General features: G+C 52.0%; 1 protein-coding gene across 2 annotated transcripts in view; it reads left to right on the top strand.

Moving 5' to 3' along the window:
- PLXNA4 (plexin A4) overlaps positions 1-19,365 on the top strand; it is a 482,520-nt gene that overhangs the window by 401,869 nt on the left and 61,286 nt on the right. For both annotated transcript variants that reach the window (XM_005205749.3, NM_001191504.3), the window contains 6 exons: positions 2,328-2,424; positions 2,799-2,989; positions 7,618-7,769; positions 10,520-10,637; positions 16,212-16,348; positions 17,595-17,759. In XM_005205749.3, the coding sequence (XP_005205806.1) occupies positions 2,328-2,424; positions 2,799-2,989; positions 7,618-7,769; positions 10,520-10,637; positions 16,212-16,348; positions 17,595-17,759 (860 nt within the window). The remainder of the gene's footprint in view (positions 1-2,327; positions 2,425-2,798; positions 2,990-7,617; positions 7,770-10,519; positions 10,638-16,211; positions 16,349-17,594; positions 17,760-19,365) is intronic.

Below are 19,365 nucleotides of genomic sequence, written 5' to 3'. Positions count from 1 at the left end.
TTTGGCTAACACACCCCTGGGCCAGACCCAGGCCCAGACCTGAGCGGCAGGAACCTGGCTCCAGTGCGATTTAGGCACTGCCAGCATCCTTCCTAGAGGTCTGGGCGGCCTCACACTGGTTCTCACCATCTGTCTCCCACTGGGGTCTCAGAGGAGGGGGATAGGAAAGATAAGGCAGAGGAGCTTGGCCACAGGAGGAAATGGGAAGGGGGTATCTGGAAAGTGTTCTCTGCCTCCCCGACCCCCCACTCCTCTCCTACACACATGCCCCTTGGCAGGCCTCTGTCTTCCTGCTGCTAGCAGACAGCGAGGAGCAGTGATTCTCTAGATTCTCTTTAGCAGCACCCTGGCTCACTAGAGTGCCTCCCTGGAAGTGCTCCTGTACTCCAGGGATTCCGATTTAGCAGGTCTGGGTAGGGCCCTGGAATCTGCATTTAGTAGACCTCATTCCCCACCCCTGAGGCCCCCATGACTCTGATGAAAGCAGTCCCTTTTTTTTTTTTTTTTTAAGAAAACTCAGGGCAACTTGGAATGACCCACCCAGATGCAAAACACTTAACCTCTGGGGAGTTGATTACTAGCCTGCAAGGCAGAAAGCTTATGAATCATCAGCTGAGTTACAGGATGACCAAAAATATTCTCCAGTATTCTTTCTGCAGGAGTAGGAAGCTTTGCTTTATTCTACGGCTCAGCCCAAACTCTGACCCTGGCTCAGGAGTCATCGGTCAAGAGGGAGATTATGCAAGAGTGTGGATGGTGGTATAAACCACCACCACTGGGGGAGAAACACTGCATGTGGCTCCCTGGCCCAGGCATCATCAGCAAAGAGTTCGTGAAAACCTCTGGTGTGCTAGGGTAGAGCCTGAAGAAGGCTGGACTCACACCCTGCTTGTGATTCTGTATGAGGACAAGGTCACAGCATGCTCATCATGGAGCACGCTCTGTTACTCAGGAATATAGGACAATTTCCCAGGTTAAGATAACATCTCCTTTAGAAGCCCCCACAGATAGGCTGCAGAGCAGAGGCCCCCGAGACCTTCTGCAGGCTGAGCATTCCAAGTTTCTGTGCTGTCATCCCCTCAGGGAAACAAAGCGTCAGCTGCCTGCCACAATAGCCACTCACATCCCCATGGCCCAGTCCCTCCAAACATAAACTGCGTTAAGAGGGCCTGCTGGCTCTGCAAACACAACTTCAGACCACGTCCCCTGGACGTAACTCTTCCAACAAATTGCCCACTCCCAGTGCCTCCTCCGCAGAAAACCTGTTTTAGCTTCAATCTCCCATCCCACCCCCTGTGGTGGGCAGACTCCAGTGGAATAATGAGAAAATCACCAGGTAGGATTGGAAGCACTACCCTGAGCGGGCAGCAAGTTCCTGCTGCCTGCCCTCCTTCTCTGGGAATGGTGAAGGGGATGCTGGCAGAAGGTAGATGGGGCCTGGCATGCTGGGGGCTGTACCGCCCACATCCCCGCCTCCCCGCTTAGCACCACAGTTCCTTGGGATAGACCCAGGCTGGGGCAGGGGCAGGGACATTAGAGGAGAGCTGGGTCAAGAAACAGGGCCTAGAGGCCTGGAACAGCTCCCCATCCAACAGACAGCGGCAGGGCTGGGGCCCTCTGCCCGATCTTGGAGCTTCTGGTGTCTTGACCCAGATTTCCAGGTTTGTGCTGGAAATCTGTGCGTTTCCCACCTCACCTCTGAGCTCTCATCCATCCTCTTCTGTTTAACCCCCAGCCACTCACCCCTAAAGAGAGCAGCCCCTTCATTTCTTCCCCATGTCTCCCCTTCTCTCCCTGCCTGAGAATTGATCAGGCTTGGCCAGTTCCCTGGTAAAGTACCCACCTCCCCTGAACATGTACTAGAAATGAAAGTTCCCGAATCGCATCGAGGGCCTGGCAAGGCCTAAAGGTCAGAACTCCCCACCTGGGCACCCAGTGGGAAGCAGTCTTCTCTCTCACCTAAACATCCAGGGGAAGGCTCAGCTGGCAGGAACAGACGTCCAGAGAAGGTGGCCAAGACTTCCTGTAGTCTGCTCCGTGAACCCACATTCCAAATGTGTGTTCCACCCAGGCCCGGCCCCTCCCCGGCTTAGCTTCTTGACCCCCTGCTCTGATCCCCTGAGACAGGCATTCCCACCTTGCTTGCACATGCGTGTATGTGTGTGTGCTTGAGTGTGCTTGCACGTGCACACACACATGTGCTTACGCAGTCTTGGCCTGTCCTGAGCCCCATGCACTCTTGTGGGCACCAAGCTGAACAATAGGCACGCCTCACCCCATAGAAATCTCTGTGACCAACTTTCTCCTTTTTCCCATCCTGGCCGCAGTATTCCTACGAAGGGATGGAGATCAACAACCTGCCGGTGGAGCTGACAGTTGTGTGGAATGGGCACTTCAACATTGACAACCCGGCTCAGAATAAGGGTACGGAAGGTGGGCCGGGTAGGCGGGCAGGGAGGAGCAGCTCCCATTCAGGGCGGTGCCATTCCGTGCCCACCCTCCACGCCTCCCCAGCACCACCACTGCTCTATGACTGCTCCAGTGGGTGGGCAGCTCCTGGGAGTGCAGTGGAGGGAGCAGGGTTAGCAAGGAGCAGCTAGCTAACCGGGTCCCTGCTTATGGGGTAGACTTCACCTCCCAGCCATGTTCTTCTGCCCAAGCCTTTTTTGCATCCAAAAGGCAGAGTGGACAAGGCTGTCCGTGTCCCATACAGAGGCCAGGACTGCGTTCCCGGTCCATACTCCTGGCTGCCCCCGCCCTGCCCCCACATCCAAACCCCTCTTGTCCTCTGCCTGCAGTTCACCTCTATAAGTGTGGGGCCATGCGTGAGAGCTGTGGGCTGTGCCTCAAGGCGGACCCGGACTTCGAATGTGGCTGGTGCCAGAGCCAAGGGCAGTGCACCCTCCGGCAGCACTGCCCTGTCCACGAGAGCCAGTGGCTAGAGCTGTCGAGCACCAACAGCAAGTGCACGAACCCCCGCATCACAGAGGTGAGCTGTGCTCTGCTGGGCCCTGTCCTGCCCCCCGGCTGGGCCCTGAAAGCCACGCCTGGCATGGTGGCCGGCACCCCACTGACCACCAGGTGCCCAACTGGCTGTGAGTAGCCTCGTTTTCCTGCAAATCTGCAGCAGCTCTAGGCTTGGCTCAGAGGCCCTTCCCACATCAGAGGAGGGCGAGAGCTGAGAGGGTGCAACTCAGCTGTCCTGTGGCATCTCCGTGTGCCAGGAAGGACTCGAAGTCCTCAACTCCCCTTCCTGGTCTCTAGGAGTCTTGATGATGAGCCTGTGACGCTTCATCGGCAGCAGCTCATTAAGCAGTCAGCCCATGAGCCCAGGCTGCGTGGGTGTCAAGGGCATGGCCAGCCCTGGAGAGGCAGAGGTCAGAGCAGAGAGGCTTTAGGGTGAACACAGAGCGAGACCTAAGCTGTAAGATGACAGAAACAGACTGGAGCACGGTGAGGAGGATGGGCGGGACACAGGCAGCGTGGCCAGGAGCGGTGATGGGCAGGGCAGAGCTAGAGATGCAGGGGGTCCCAGAGATCCCTGTGCCATCAGCTAATCCCAGCTAACTGTTGGGTCCCATGGCGCTAATTCATCGTATCTCCAGGCCTCAACTTGCTCGCCTGTGCCATGGGTCTAAGCACCCACTTCCCAGCACAGGGACAGGGATTATATGAGTAAATGCATACAAATGCTTGGCTGACGCCCAGCTCGTAGGGATCTCATCACCTTCTTCCTCCTCGTTCATCAATCGACATTGTCAAAATCATTGTTAAAGTGTATATCTGAGCCCTTCACTGCCCTGGTGTCTTGACAGCCACACTCCCTCAGGACGACCCCCTAAGATACCCCCTACCTGGATGGAATCCCTTACTCTTCTTGTAAAATAAGGAAGAGACATGCCTGTCTTAGTAACAGGACGGTGTCTGATATGTCGATTCCTGACACCCAGGATTAAGCACATAGTAGGTGCCTCGGTGCTTGGTGCTGATAATGATAATGTCACATCAGGGACAGACGGAAGAAGAGAAGGAAGCTCAGCCTGCCCATCCAGAGTGAGTGGACGCTGGGCATCCAGGGCTGGGCAGTGTCACACACGCCCCATCTGCTACTCGAGCAATTGTTGCTGGTTGTTTAGTCGCCGAGTCATGTCTGACTCTTTGTGACCCCAGGGACTGTAGCCCACCAGGCTCCTCTGTCCAGGGGATTTCCCAGGCAATAATACTGGAGTGAGTGGCCATTTCCTCCTCCAGGGGATCTTCCCAACCCAGGGATCAAACCCAAGTAGCCTGCATCGGCAGGTGGATTCTTTACCCCTGAGCCACCAGGGAAGCCCACAGTTAGAGGCTGAACGTTTGTGTGGCGCTTGGAGTCTGTGGAAGAGCCGCCTGTCCTTCGCCACATCCGGGCTCACAGCAACCGTGAGGTGTGGTTTCCTAGGGCTGCCGCGACCAAGCGCCTTAAACATAGAAACACATTGTCTCTCAGTTCCGGAGCTGGACATTGAAATCAAGGTGTTGCGGGGTTGGTTCATTCTAAGGGGTGTGAAGGGAAGGGTCTGTTCCAGGCTCCTCTATCCACCTGCCGATGCAGGAGACGCGGTTCAATCCCTGGGTCGGGAAGGTCCCTGAGGTTGCAAAGAATCGGACAGGGCTTATCCACTAAACAACAACAACAACTCCTTGGCTTGTAGGTGACTGTCTTCTTCCTGTGTCTCTTCACATCGTCCTTCTTCTACGTGTGTCTCTGTGCAAATCTCTTTTTATGAGGACACCAGTCATATTGGGTTAGAACCCACCAAATGACCTCCTTTTGACTTGACTACCTCCATACAGACCCTTTCTCCAAAGGTCACAATTCTGAGATGCTGGGATTTAGGAACTTTGACATACGGATTTAGGGGGACACAATGCAACCCATGAATTGGGGGTTATTATCACCCTCTCCTACATAAAGATCAACACTGAGATCTACTCTGACCAAAGAGTAAATCAAAGGAGTCCTGAAAAGCAGGTCTCTTGCTTGCTATCTTCCGCCCTACAAAGGCAGAAGAACATCCACTCATTCCCTGGCTCCTCCCCTCACAAGTGATGCAGGCACAGTAGGAAGGGGCTTGACTCCTGAGTGAGTAGCTCCTCCCTCAAAGCAGCCTCCGGGGCGTGGCCCCCGAGTGTGGGCCCTCCCCCACGTTAATGCCCCGCCACGTTCCCCACTTCACTCTCCACATCCCTGGTTTTCCAGATGTCAAGAGAGCTTCATTCAGTCCTGACTTCAGTCTCCTGCATGAGTCAGAATCTCAACAATAGTTCTCAAACCACGGAACAATACTTATGCATTTTACGTACAGAATTATTTGGAAAAGGCGGGCAGGTGGATGCCTCTGTCCCACCTCTATATGAGGGCCCCTCCTTTCCAGCCACCCTCTACCCTCAGAGCCCATAGCAAGAAACCATCCCCTGGGGCTGCCTCACAGGACTGCTAATGGTGTGTCTGGTGAAAAGGATGGGACTTGCTTTCTTCTTGGCCTGAGACCAAGAAAATCACAGGGAGGAGACAGCAAATGAAACAGATCTCCCTGTGACAAAGGCTATTTACTGGCTGCATACTGGTATCAGCCCTCTGGGGATCCCGGGCACCTGAGGATTGAGCCAGAGATAAAATTCCCTTTTCAGGACCGCAGACCAGAGCTGGAATATCATGCTGCTGCCGCTGCCAGGTGCCAGCGGCGCCTTGCGGACTGGCTGGGCAGGCATCTGGGGAGGACAGGGACTGCCCCAACCCACCCCCCTCTCTCTGGCCACCTTCCTCACACAGAACCAAGCCTGTCTCCAAAGAATCTGTTTTTTTCACTGCAGTGGGAATGTGCATGTGCAAACCCTTGCCCTCATGTATGCTCACTTACAGATTGCACACCTATGCATGTGAGAAGCAGAAATGTTTTGACCTTTGTAGGTGAGCAGCCTAGAAAGCCCAGCAAAGCTGTTATTCCTTCCCCATCTCTCACCCTCCTGCCAGGATGAAATCTCCACTTGTAACCCTGGAAGGATAGAGAGAGTAGGTAATATTAAGAAGTACCCTATCTGGACTCCTCCAATTGTGATCCCGTTGACATTGACAAAGAGCCAGGCGCTGGTGTTCAGTGGCACCAAGAATAAGAAATGGGCCCTTCTCTGGTCTGTCAGATGCCAGGAGAGGCTGGCATGGAGTGTCTTCTGCCATTCAGGTCACTACTGTGTGGGCTCATAATTAAATCACGTGACGTGTATGGAGTCCCCACCACAAAGCAGGCCCTTGGTTGTTGAATTCTAGCATTCCAATCATGGGTTTTTAGCATCAGTGGTGATGTCTTAGGAGGGAAAGCCAGTCATTTTGGCCAAGTTTTTGAGAATAAAGTCTAAATTAAACCCATCTCCTTAGAAACCAAACCAGATAATGACAGAGGAGCTGTGACAAACATTTTTCTAACTCCAGGAAGATCCTTGGATAGTTGGGGTGTTCAATACAATTACAACTCAAGAAATAACTATGGTGCTATCACTAGAAAGTCCATGAGGAGAAGGGAGGCACCACTGTCTGTGCTCTCAGAGACTCAGGATCTGAAGAGGAGGGGGCAGGGGGATGGCAGTGTGAAGAATCAGACACAAATGCTATGATGAAAAGAGCATACAAAGGTGTCCTAAAATTTCAGTGGAGAAAGACAGAGAGAGCATCTAGTGATGGGGAAGTGACTGTTGACAAGGATCTTGAAAGGTGGGTGGATGCCATCGTGTGGGTTGATAGGAGGCTTGTTCATTTTCATTGAGAATGGAACTAACACAAGCAATACTGCAGCTGCTGCTAAGTGGCTTCAGTCGTGTCTGATTCTTTGCGACCCTATAGACCATAGACCCCAGTCTCCTCTGTCCATGGGATTCTCCAGGCAAGAATACTTGAGTGGGTTGCCATGCCCTCCTCCAGGAGATCTTCTCGACCCAGAGATCAAATCTGCATCTCTTATGTCTCCTGCATTGGCAGGCGGGTTCTTTACTACTAGCACCACCAAATAAATGCTGCTGCTGCTGCTGCTGCTAAGTTGCTTCAGTTGTGTCCAGCTGTGTGCGACCCCATAGACGGCAGCCCACCAGGCTCCCCCATCCCTGGGATTCTCCAGGCAAGAACACTGGAGTGGGTTGCCATTTCCTTCTCCAATGTAGGAAAGTGAAAATTGAAAGTGAAGTCGCTCAGTCGTGTCCGACTCTTCGCGACCCCATGGACTGCAGCCCACCAGGCTCCTCCGTCCATGGGATTTTCCAGGCAAGAGTACTGGAGTGGGGTGCCATTGCCTTAGGCTTTAATTCCGATTTCCTATGAATTACCCGGTAACATTGCAGATCACATTCTATCTCTTCTTCTGTGAAACAGGAAGAGGAACAAGGGGCTTTGAACCCTGTTCCTAAAACACCCAGACTATTCTTCCAGAAGCTCCTGCCCATCCACAGTCCCACACCTGGGTGCCCTTGTGGATTTGAATTGGGTGGAGGGAATGGGGTGTAGAAGGGAAAGAGCCTCTTCCTGTGCCATCAGCAGGGGGGGGGTGATGCTCTGTTTTGGTATCAGATTATTGTGCTTCCTCCTTCCAGATAATCCCAGTGACAGGCCCCCGGGAAGGGGGCACCAAGGTCACCATCCGAGGGGAGAACCTGGGCCTGGAATTCCGGGACATCGCCTCCCACGTCAAGGTGGCGGGCGTGGAGTGTAGCCCTTTGGTGGATGGCTACATCCCTGCCGAACAGTAAGTGGAGGCCTTCAGAGACATGGGGAGGGCAGGGATGAGAAGTTCATATAAAAAGATGACTGACCCTGACATCTTCCCGGGTCAACAGCAGAGGCTGTTAGAGCTTGTGGACAAAAGGAGAACGTCCCTCACCTTCTAGGGTGTGTGTGGTGGGGACTCCTACAACTCCCCAGCTCCTGAACTAGCCAGCTGCCACACTGGGGGAAGTCCAGAAAGGGGAAGGGGAGATGGCCAGGAGAGAAGGGAGAAATGATCATTAGCTCTTTGGGGTGTGGAGATAAGTAGGAGCAAGATGGATCAAAACCAAAATCTACAGTAGTGAGAGTTCAGTTCCTCCCCTTGACTCCCTCTGATGTCTCTAACTCCCCAGTCCTGTCCACTCTCTGTGGACTGAAGTCCTGTTATGAAAAAAGCTAGTCCTATGTGACCATCTATGGAGGCTGAGAATGGACCTCCACACCCACTCTCATGCCTGTGGCAACTTGGATTGTTTTCCTCCAGCAAAGTCTGCTGGTCCACAGAGAGGGCCATTAGACGCATGATCTTGACCATGGCCTTGACCTCTAACCTACCTGGCAAGGGAGGTTTATGAATCATGTATTGCCTTGTAAATAAGTAAAGACAATTTTCCAGCCCAGCAAACACAGGCATGAAATAAATGTTCACTAGCACAGTAGAATCTATATTCTACACCCTCTATATTGCCCCTCCCAGAGTGAAACCTTGCCACTTGCCCCTGTGTGCATAAGTTCTTAACTCTTTGCAAGGTCTCACTTAGGCAGGTGAACGCGTTTATGCTGTGTTCTTCTTGCCTGGGAAATCCCATGAATGGAGGAGCCTGGCAGGCTGCAGTCCATGGGGTCACAAAAGAGTCGTACACGACTTAGTGACTAAACAACAAAAACAACAAAGGAAAGCAAAGCTCATTCAATTAGTGGTTCATTTTCAATACCTGGAAAAAGTATATCAGATTTTTATTTCACATTATACACCAAAATAAATTGGTGTATTTATTGGTGTAAAATAGATGGATTGAAGAGTTAAGGGTAAAATATAAAACTGTAAAAGGATTAGAACAAAATGCAGGTGAGAATTTATTTGGTTTCAAGAAAGGGAAGGTGTTCCAGGTGTGACTGCAAAAGAAAAAATATAAAGGAAAATATTAGGAGATTTGAGTACATAATACTTAAAACTTGTGCACCAAAACCGCTGTGTGCCAAGTAGAAATATGAACGATGAACCGAGAATACGGTTTTACCCCGTTACAGTATGCTTTTTCTTAACACGTGAAGAGGTGCTATAGATGAAAGGCAATTATCCCAAAATTAGCAAAGAGTGTGCCTGTGAGAGTCACAAGACAAAGAACCAAAGTCATATAAAAAATGTTTAATATCAGTAGTAACCAGTGGAATGCAAATTAAAACAGTGGGGACAATTTTTAAAAGTTAATACCCAGTTCAAGTGAGAGGCATGAGAAATAGCACATTCATACATTCATGTTGGGAGGGTAAATTGGGATGACCTTCCTGGAAGGCAATTTGGAAATGTAGGTCAAATGTCTTTAGCCTGGCCATAATATTTCTAGAACTTTCCCCAAATAAACAGAACGCACAAATGTTTATTTGCAAGAATGTGTATTTTGGCCTAATTTGTAACAGTGAAATTGTAGAAGCAATTTGTATGTCTAAAAATAGGAAAATAATTTAATAAATTATTGTATATACCTAGGACAGTAACCTACACAGCCATTAAATTTGATGCTGTAGGAGAATCATGACCAGGCATATACACAAGTTTTATGAAGTGAGAACACAGGTTACCAAGCAGAAAACAGAGTTTATAATTAATTTTGTAAGAGAAAAGCAAGACTGGAAACATAAACACCAAGACGTTGACAGCGGATATTTCAGGGGATGCAATGGGGGTGCGGGGATATACATATAGCAGGTGATTTTTTTCCCTTTTTTTTTAACCTACCATGTATTAATTGTGTTATTGGGACAGAAAAGCATACATTTTTCTATGCCTCAATTCTTCATTTATAAAATGGAGATTATTTGTATTATATATTTGCATAGTTCTAGAGAAAGGTCTGCACAGATTTATACACCAAGATTTTGAGATAGATTAGTGAAGAAAGGCACGCTTGCTTTTTACTTTTGTACTGTTTTCAAGGGTATGAACCATTCTGTAAGTGAAACAGTAACACTTTTTTAAAAGGGGAGACGTTCAGATTCTCGCTTACCCCTTCCCCTGCCAGATGGACTAGGAGCAGGAACCACTGCCTGGGGCCGTCCATGCTTTGGGAGCAAAGAGCTCCAAGGCGAGGACTTGAGAACCTTAGGTCTGCTCTGAGGTCCCTATCTGCTGGCTGTGTGCCCTTGGGTAAGTCACTTTACCTCTCTAGGCCCTGCCATCTGTATTGCCTAAGCTGTTTGGCTGAAACGTTCCCTGCACTCTAATTTAGAACTGAGTGGACAATTCATGAATTGAGGACTGAGTGTCTGGGGTCCTCTCCGAGGCACCCCGTTTTTCCCCAAGGAGACCCCTGTAGATCACACTTCATTTCCTGAGAACCAGGGAGGAGCCCTTGCCACAGGAATCAGTGTCTTTCACCTCCTCCTCCCCTGCCCATCCTTGAGACGGTACTGCAGAGAAGGAGGCCCAGGTAGGTGTGGGGCCCACGGATCATGGCAAGGAGGCCTGTGACCTCCTTGTGATCCAGGGGCCGTCTTCTCCTCCTGCAGGATTGTGTGTGAGATGGGGGAGGCCAAGCCCAGCCAGCACGCCGGCTTCGTGGAGATCTGTGTGGCCGTGTGTCGGCCTGAGTTCATGGCCAGGTCCTCGCAGCTCTATTACTTCATGGTGAGTCCTGACCACCAGCGGCCTGGCTGGGCGAGCGCTGGCCACCGGCCTCTTTACCGTGATTGCCGGGCCCTTCTGGACCTCTGTGGGCAAACCCAGGCCAAGTTCTTGGGAGTCCCGTCCTGTAGCGCCTGAGAGTCGGGGAGCCCTGGGTTCACATCCTGACCCTGAGGGGCTGGGCTGGGCTCCAGGGAAGTGGCTTTGACTCTTGGGCCCCAGTGTCCCCTTCTGGCTGAGTGTCAGCCTGACCTGGTGGGTGAGGGTGTGGGCTGTGCATGGGAACTCTTGGGATTTGAACCCTGGCTCTGCCACTTAATAACTGGGTGAACTTGGGCAAGTGGTTTACCTTTCTGTGCCTCAGTGTCTCCATTTGTAAAATGAGGATGACGATAATAGCAACTACGCCACAGTATTGTTGCGAAGATTGGATAGAATAGATCAATCACTTCTGGTATCACTACTGTGATGATTTCTAGTCCTGCGACCTTGCCTACTGTGCCCCGCCCTTTCCCTGTGTGCTGGCAGCCCGCCCCTTCCATCCATCATCCCCACTCACCAGCATCCCAGTCCTCGACCTCCTTCACCCCAGCTCCTCACCCACATCTCGTCCACACTCCACCTGCCTCCTCCCACATTCTTATCCCCGCCTGCCCCAACACCCTTCCCCACATCTCCCTCCCCATCCCATAGCTTCCGCAGATCCCACCATTGCCCTCACATTCCCTCTAGACCAGACCCTCCTCAGACCCTGAAAAGGCTGCTGAACAGCCCTGGCCAGGGATTCTGCAGGCAGGGGACCATCCCCTGCCACACATGTGGTGTCATTTACAAAACTTACCATCCAGTTAACTTCTTGGGTTAATGACAGATGTGATGAGATCATTTCCTCGTGATTCTCAGCTACTTTTGGAAGTGGAAGCCTGAAATGATGGATTTTAGGTCTGGGCATCAAATGCCCTGAAATATGTCATAGGGGCCCGTTTTTCTCCTTCTTTCCTTCCTTCTTCCCTTCAGCTGACAACCACTTATCATCTTGCACAGTACCTCTCCCTGGGTTGTTTGATAAATACTTGCTTAATTGGTTGAATGCTTTGATGGCCTGACTTGCAGGTGATACAGTGATGAATCAGACCCCATGCAACCCCTCCCTCACATAGCCCACAGTCCAGAAGAGGAGAGGAGGTGAAGGACTCCCCAGGAGGGATGTACATCAAGTGCCCCTCCCTGCCTGCATCTTGATCTCTCCATTTCTCCACTCTACTCTTTGAAAACCAGCCAACCTTATGAACACGGCTGACACTGAACCTACACATAAGAACTCATGGAGAAGAACACACACGTCATGGACTTAGTGGATATATAGTTTTACCTATTTGTCTTAGCATTTGTACCCACACCTCATTCTGAAAGGGTTTGAGGGAATTTTCAAGTTAAACCCAATACACTTTAAGACAACTAGTGATATATGTATATATATTTATATAAATGTATATAATATACATGGGCTTCCCAGGTGGTGCCAGTGGTAAAGAACCCTCCTGCCAAAGCACGAGATGTTAAGATATTCAGATTCGATCCCTGTGTGGGGAATATCCCCTGGAGGAGGGCATGGCAACCCACTCCAGTATTCTTGCCTGGAGAATCCCATGGACAGAGGAGCCTGGCAGGCTACAGTCCATGGGGGTCTCAACGAGTTGGACATGACTGAAGTGACTTAGCACTCATGCATGCGTATAATATATATATACATTTATATACCCAGATACTGTTATTCCAGCAGAGCTGAGATAAGAAGCAGAGAGAGGCCAAACCAGGGAGAGTCAGTGACAATGCTCCCCACATGTCTGAGAGGTGTGGCGTGGGCATCGATACTTGGGCATGAAACCTGGCTCTGAATTACCTGGCAGCTGTGGTAAAAGGGAGGACACCGTTGCATGGCCAAAGCAAGCGCTGGACTTCCTTGGCCAGTCAGAGACCTGGAACGGTGTTCATCCCGTGGTCTCTTGGCAGAGACCAAGTGAACGGTACCAGGAACAGCCGCCACTTCATGAGGCTGATGTTTGCTTTGTGCCTCAGCTGTCTCTGGTGTGTTTCCAGCCAGGCTTCTCACCCTTGTGACTAACTCAAAGGCTACTGTCCCTGCATGTCCTGCCATCAACTCCCATACCCATGGGAGGGTAGACCCGCTGTCAGCTCCTGTAAACAGCATGTCCCCCTCACTTGCCCATTTCCTGTCCCCCGGGCCCACCACATCGGTGGCCTTGTGATTGAGGATCCCCTGACATCTGATGTCAGTCCCTTCATCACCATGTCCTGGAGTCTGACTCTCCCCATTCCCTGTGCCATTACACTGGCCCCCTTAAATCCCCGCCATTGGCCTGAGCCCATTCTAATCCAGCCACATGGCGGGGATACCATTTTCATCATGTCAGCCCCCAGCTCCAGGAGAACCCAAGGTGCCCACTGCCTCTAGACTTTGTCCAAGTTCCTCGGTCCGCTCTGCCCACCTATCCAATCCTTCCTCAAGCCTTTGAGTGGCCTGACTTCCTTCCCTTCTCTGTCTCCTTCTTCTGCTGCTCCTTCTGTGCTGTCTGCTCTTGGGCTTAACTCTTAGAACCTGTCCAGGCAGGAGACATTCAAAAGCCTCTTCCTTCTGCTCTTAGGGAAGGTCAGTCTTGCCAGCATGATCATTTCTACCCCAGAGCAGGATATGGTTGGATGTAGGGTATTGAGGAAAGCCTTCATGGAAGGAGCCAGAAGGAAAGGCAGGATCTGTCTAAGACAGAATACAGCTTTCCATATGGATCTCACGTAGTGGGAGGTTGTTCCTGGCATAAGGTGTGACGTGTGACATGGAAGGGCACCAAAAGATGGGAGCAGAAGGGAGCTGGGAGGCAGGGGTCGATGGGCTAGATGAGAGATTGGAGCAGAAGGGCAAGGAAGATGCGAGGTGTGGCTACAAGGCAAAAATGCACTGGTCCAAGGGGTCCTGGGGACCCAGACGTGGGTCACTTTTCTATTTGATGAACTCTCCTGGGGATACACATCCTCTTGGGAAGAGCTTCAGGGAGGGGGAATGGTGCTAGGGACCCCAGCATCCACCTACAGCCCAGGTTGCATTTAAAGATCTGGTCGTTGAGGGCCTCCATACAACTACCAGCAACAGAGCTTCTAGGAGTTCATGGTGGGAATGAGGAGCAGAAGTCCCCCGGCTGTGAGTCACACCAAGGAGGCAGGAAGGACAGAATGCTCCTCCATCACGTCCCCCTCCTCCCAGCACGTCAGAGCCTTCATTTCCTTCCCACCCTGCTGGGCAGCTTACAGGGGGCACTCTTGGGACCTCCCACAGAAGCCCTCTTGATTCAGTTGGGGAGCCCCTTTTCAGCTCCTCTGGGGAATAGGGGTACTTCTCAGGACTTGGTGATGCTGGGGAGCGCACCCCCCCGCCCTGTGCCAGTTCAGTTCAGTTGCTCAGTCGTGTCCAACTCTTTGCAACCCCATGGACTGCAGCACGCCAGGCTTCCCTGTCCATCACCATCTCCTGGAGCTGGCTTAAACTCATGTCCAACGAATCGGTGATACCATCCAACCATCTCATCCTCTGTTGTCCCCTTCTCCTCCTGCCTTCAATCTTTCCCAGCATCAGGGTCTTTTCCAATGAGTCGGTTCTTTGCATCAGGTGGCCAAAGTATTGGAGTTTCAGCTTTAGCATCAGTCCTTCCAATGAATATTCAGGACTGATTTCCTTTAGGATGGGCTGGTTGGATCTCCTTGCAGTCCAAGGGACTCTCAAGAGTCTTCTCCAACACCACAGTCAAAAGCATCAATTCTTCAGCGCCCAGCTTTCTTTATAGTCCAACTCTCACATCCGTACATGACTACTGGAAAAACCATAGCTTTGACTAGACGGACCTTTGTTGGCAAAGTAATGCAAGTTCGGGGTAAAGTTTGGGTCTGCCTCAGTTTCCCTACACAAATTAAGCCAGGCTCTGATGTGTGGGTTTATTCGCCCCAAACCATGATGCCAAGGCCAACAGACCCCAAGTCAGCGCTCTCGGGCTTGTCACCAGTTCCATTCCTAGAGATCTCTGTGAAGGGAGGGAGCCAGGGGAGGAGGTGGCAAAAAATGCCAACTTTGATTTCCGATGCAGACCCACTGAGAAATATTTGTGAAGCAAGCCTTGGATAATGAATAATTTCTCACCATTTTTAAACACCTGCCCCTGTTGCCCTCTCCCGGGCCCCTGGAATAACTCCGGGCCCAGTTAACCCCACACAGAAATGCCACTGCAAAGCCAGGATTACTCACCTCTACCCCTTCTACCATCAAGCTGTCAGAAAACCTGTTTTCTGTTTCCCTTTGCCCCCTACTCCTAAGTAACTCACTCACATCCCCTTTCCTCTCTGGGGAGGTCAGCAGGAGCCACCTTTGAAAGCTCTCCCTTTACAGACTGCAGGACAAAGGCACCATCAGTGGGAGATTAGAACCAGAAAATTGTCAGGCGCTTCAGAGAAAACCATTTTTTTTTTTTTTTCATTCTCTGTGATCAGAGAGGTTAAGTGATTTGCGCCAGGTCACACAGCGCGATCTAGGCAAAGCTGAGAAAGGAAGGCTCTTTCCGAAGCTTCTTCCCATCTTTGCGCGGATCTCAGGGTGAGCCAGCATCAGAGCCAGGATAAGCCTTTCCTGGGCTCGGTGGGTGCCACGGGGCTGCCAGGTTCGGGATCAGCAGGCACCGGGTGGGCGGGCTCGCGAACGCGCCCGCGCAATGGTACTCGTATGTCCCGGCGCGTCCCCCACCCAATGAGGCAACCGAGGCGCGCCCCTGTCAGGCAGCCGGGCTGCAGGCTTCGCTTGACACGTCTCCTCCCCTTGTGTTATCGATCGAGGCCTCGCCGAGCGGAGGTGGCCTGCCCGCTTCGAGGAGCTGAGTGGGTTCAACTTTTGGTGCTGAATTCTTTAAGGGAGTAGAGAAGAGAGAAATCTTCATTTAAATGCAGATACAGGCTTTTCACCTGGGACTAAGGAAAGTTTTTTCCATTAAAATGCTAATGAAGGAACAAACTGAAACTCCAAATCCTCAGCTCACAGAGCGGTCCCCCGCCCCTCCCCACCCCGCCCCCAGTCCGACTCTTCACTCCATCCCCTGACCTTTCCTTGCTGCTTCTCCTGGGTTTCCGTGGAACTCACACATCCTGTGGCCCTGGCCGCTGGGAGCTTTGGGCAGCTCTCTGTGAGAGGCCTGTGGATGGGGCGACTCACCTTCTTGAAAGCAACCCACGCTGTAGACTGGAGAAGGGGTGAACTCCAGCCCTGGAGTCATGTCTCAGGCCACTGCTTCACTTTATGACCTTGGAAACTTAACATCTCTGACTCTTGTCTTCAAGATGGGCAATAATGCCTACCTTGTAGAACTGATGGAGCGATTAAGTATATGTATATATATGAAGGGCATGTGAACCTGCTCGCTGGGAGGCTGCCATGACTAAGGATTCCGGAAGGTGGCTCCAGGAGTGGGGCGCTGCCCCAGGCCTGCCCAGAAGTGTCCTCAGGCCAGATCCTTTCCTGCACAGACGCTGACTCTCTCAGACCTGAAGCCTAGCCGGGGGCCCAGGTCCGGAGGCACACAGGTGACCATCACGGGCACCAACCTGAACGCAGGCAGCAACGTGGTAGTGATGTTCGGCAAGCAGCCCTGCCTCTTCCACAGGTAACTCACCTCAGGGCCAGCTCCAGGGATCCCGGCGCAGAGGGTGGGCAGGGCTGACTCCAGCTGACCTTTGGGAGGTGCTTCTTCCTTCCTGAGAAAGTGACCATTCTCTCTGAGAGGAGACTTTATGGGCATGCTTGGCTGTGGCTCAGTCTGGGGACCTGCCAGGGATCCCTACCCTGGATGGACCTGTCATGCTGTCTCCTACCATTTAGCCTGGGTGCCCCCATACCACCCACTGTGCAGGACCCTAGGGTTCCATAGGACAGGGTTTGGAATCTAGGGTACCTGCCCCCTGGGTTAGCTCCTGGGCAGCTACTGCAGAGCCAGCCAGGACTGCTAAAACCTGGCCAAGGGTCACAGAACCTCCAAAGGCAACTGACTTTCCTTTCCTTCCTCTGGTTCCCGTGTCCAGTCCCAAGAGGACACACCTTCCAGGAACTGGGAGCCAGGAACCTGGGTTGGGGGTGAGGGTTGGGAAGGAGGCGGGAGGCGAGAGGTACATCTAATGCACATCTAGAAGAGGTGTGGTTGGCAGGAAGCTCTGCAGAGAGAGATTGTCCTGGGAGAGCGCTATACTGAGGGCCTGATCTGAATCAGGCCAGGCCAGACCTTGCCTGAGTGTTCCAGAAAACATGGCTCTGACACTTGTTAAAATGGTAAGAAAGAGCTTGTTCAGAACTACTGCAATAGGTGTCAGGACTATTGCAACGGGGATAGAGATCAGACTTCAAATACAGCAGACAGCTGGGGAATTATAGCCAAGGAGCACAGTGAGGGAAGCTGAGGATGGAAAATTACTAAGAGGAAACAAGGTTAAGAGGATTCTTGCTAAACCGACTTAACAAGACTCTTGCTGAAGGCAGTCAAGGTGATCAGGTATCAAGAGTGAGGGAGGCAGAAGCTGCCCAGATATCAAGGGTATTCAGATATCAGGGTGGGGTGGGGGATTCTTACTAAATTGAGTTAGCAGGATTCTTGCTAAAAATGGGAGTAGGCGAGTGAAAGGCAGGGCCCCAGAAAGAAGTCTAGTCAAAAAAGCGGGCTCCGAGGAACCTGTCTACAATTGGGTCAAGGACAGAGTCTTGATCAGTAGATCTCAGATCAGTAGTGTCCAGGGCAGCACTCACCCACTGCCCCCAAGGAGTCTGATGAACAGGGAGGGGTGCAGGAGGGCCCTGACCCCAGACCACAGTCCTGATCGACACCCAGGAGCCCAGCTCCCTGTCTCCCCTCCTCCTTCCAGGCGCTCTCCATCCTACATCGTCTGCAACACAACGTCCTCAGACGAGGTGCTGGAAATGAAGGTGACGGTGCAGGTGGACAGGGCCAAGATCCACCAGGACCTGTTCTTCCAGTACGTGGAGGATCCCACCATCGTGCGGATCGAGCCCGAGTGGAGCATCGTCAGGTAGGGGCTGCCCCGACCTCGGGTTTCCCTCCTTAAGTCTCAGAAACCCAGAAGATGAACTGGGAGTGCTGTGGGTCAGACCTTCCTGCCGGGGCTCCCTCTTTCTAATGAGAACGCCTCTGAGAGGGACCGGCCCTGGAGGCCAAACTCTGACCAGCAGGAGTTTACAGTCCCCGATGTGAGGATTGGTGGGCAACTAGGAAAATGGTGAGCGCCCTGGACTCTGAATCCAGCAATCCGAGTTCAAATCTTGGTGGGAACTTTGGGCTTCCCAAGTGGTGCTAGTGGTAAAGAACCTGCTTGCTGATGCAGAAAACGTAAGGGATGCGAGTTCGATCCCTGGGTAGGGAAGATCCCCTGGAGAAGGGAATGGCAACCCACTCCATTATTCTTGCCTGGAGAATCCCATGGACAGAGAAGCCTGGCAGGCTACAGTCCATAAGGTCGCACAGAATCAGACATGACTGAAGCGACCTAGTACACACGCATGCATGGGCAACTAGGAGGCTGGACGGGGCTGCTGAGGGCATCCTGACGGCATGGATGCTCCCTGGTGATCATTGGAAACATTTGTATCAATGCTTGGGTAGGGAGCAGGGTGGGAAGTAGACTTAGGGTTAGAAGGACTGAGTGCAACTCAGCTCCACTGCTTAGCAGCCAAGGGACCTTAAAGATTAGCTGGCTTCCCTGGATCCAGGGTTTCTCATAGGACCCCGAGAGGATTATGTGAGCTACAAACACCCAGTGCGGTGCCTGGTTCCCCTCCCCTCCCCTCCCCTCCTCCCCACACTCCATCCTCAGCCCACCCAACTGGCTGCTTCAGCTCTGGAAGCCATCTGGGGTCAGGAGACCAGGGAAAGCATGAAGATGTGGTCTCCACAAGCAGAGAGGGGTCAATGACGACTCCAGTCCAAAAAACAGTCTTTTAAACAGGGTCAGTAGACTCCCGCCCAGGGGCCAAATCTGGCTGTCTGCCTGATTTCATAAATAAAGTTTTATTGGAACACGGCCATACTCATCCGTATATGTTTTGTCTCTAGCTGCCTGCTCACCACAGCAGCGGAGCTGAGTAATTACAACAGATCATATGGCCCCGAGGAACCTGAAAGATTTATGCTCTGGCCCTTTACGGGAAGTCTGTCACCTGGCCTTACACACCCAGATGAAGGGCAGCCTTTGGGAGCCTTTGTTGTCCTCAACAGTTACTCTCTCTAAGGCCCAGGCCTTACAAGCTTTAACTGTAACCTGAAAGCAAATAAATATAAGACACAGAGAGGACCAAAGAGCCTGTAAAAGCTATTCCAGGATTTGCCCCCAGGGCCTGGTGAGTCCAGGAAGTTGGCACAGCCCCCTATTCTTAGACAAACTCTATGGTTCCCCAAGGCGTTCACAGCCTGGTTTAATTCAGCTCTTCCTCATGTCGCTGTCACAGAAATAGAGATGTTGGCCTTCCTGGCACTTGGCAGTCACCCCCAGTCACCCTCACATCGAGTGGAAGGCTGGAGGTGCGTTCTGAGTGGTTGGGGCTCCCCATCCCATGCCAGCATCTCAGTGGCACTGAGGGTGGGACAGTGGCATCCAGGTTTCCAATGCAAAGCTACCAAAG

Source organism: Bos taurus, chromosome 4, assembly GCF_002263795.3.
Source record: "Bos taurus isolate L1 Dominette 01449 registration number 42190680 breed Hereford chromosome 4, ARS-UCD2.0, whole genome shotgun sequence".
In the NCBI taxonomy this organism is placed as follows: domain Eukaryota; kingdom Metazoa; phylum Chordata; class Mammalia; order Artiodactyla; family Bovidae; genus Bos; species Bos taurus.
This window is presented reverse-complemented; position numbering and strand designations above follow the sequence as displayed.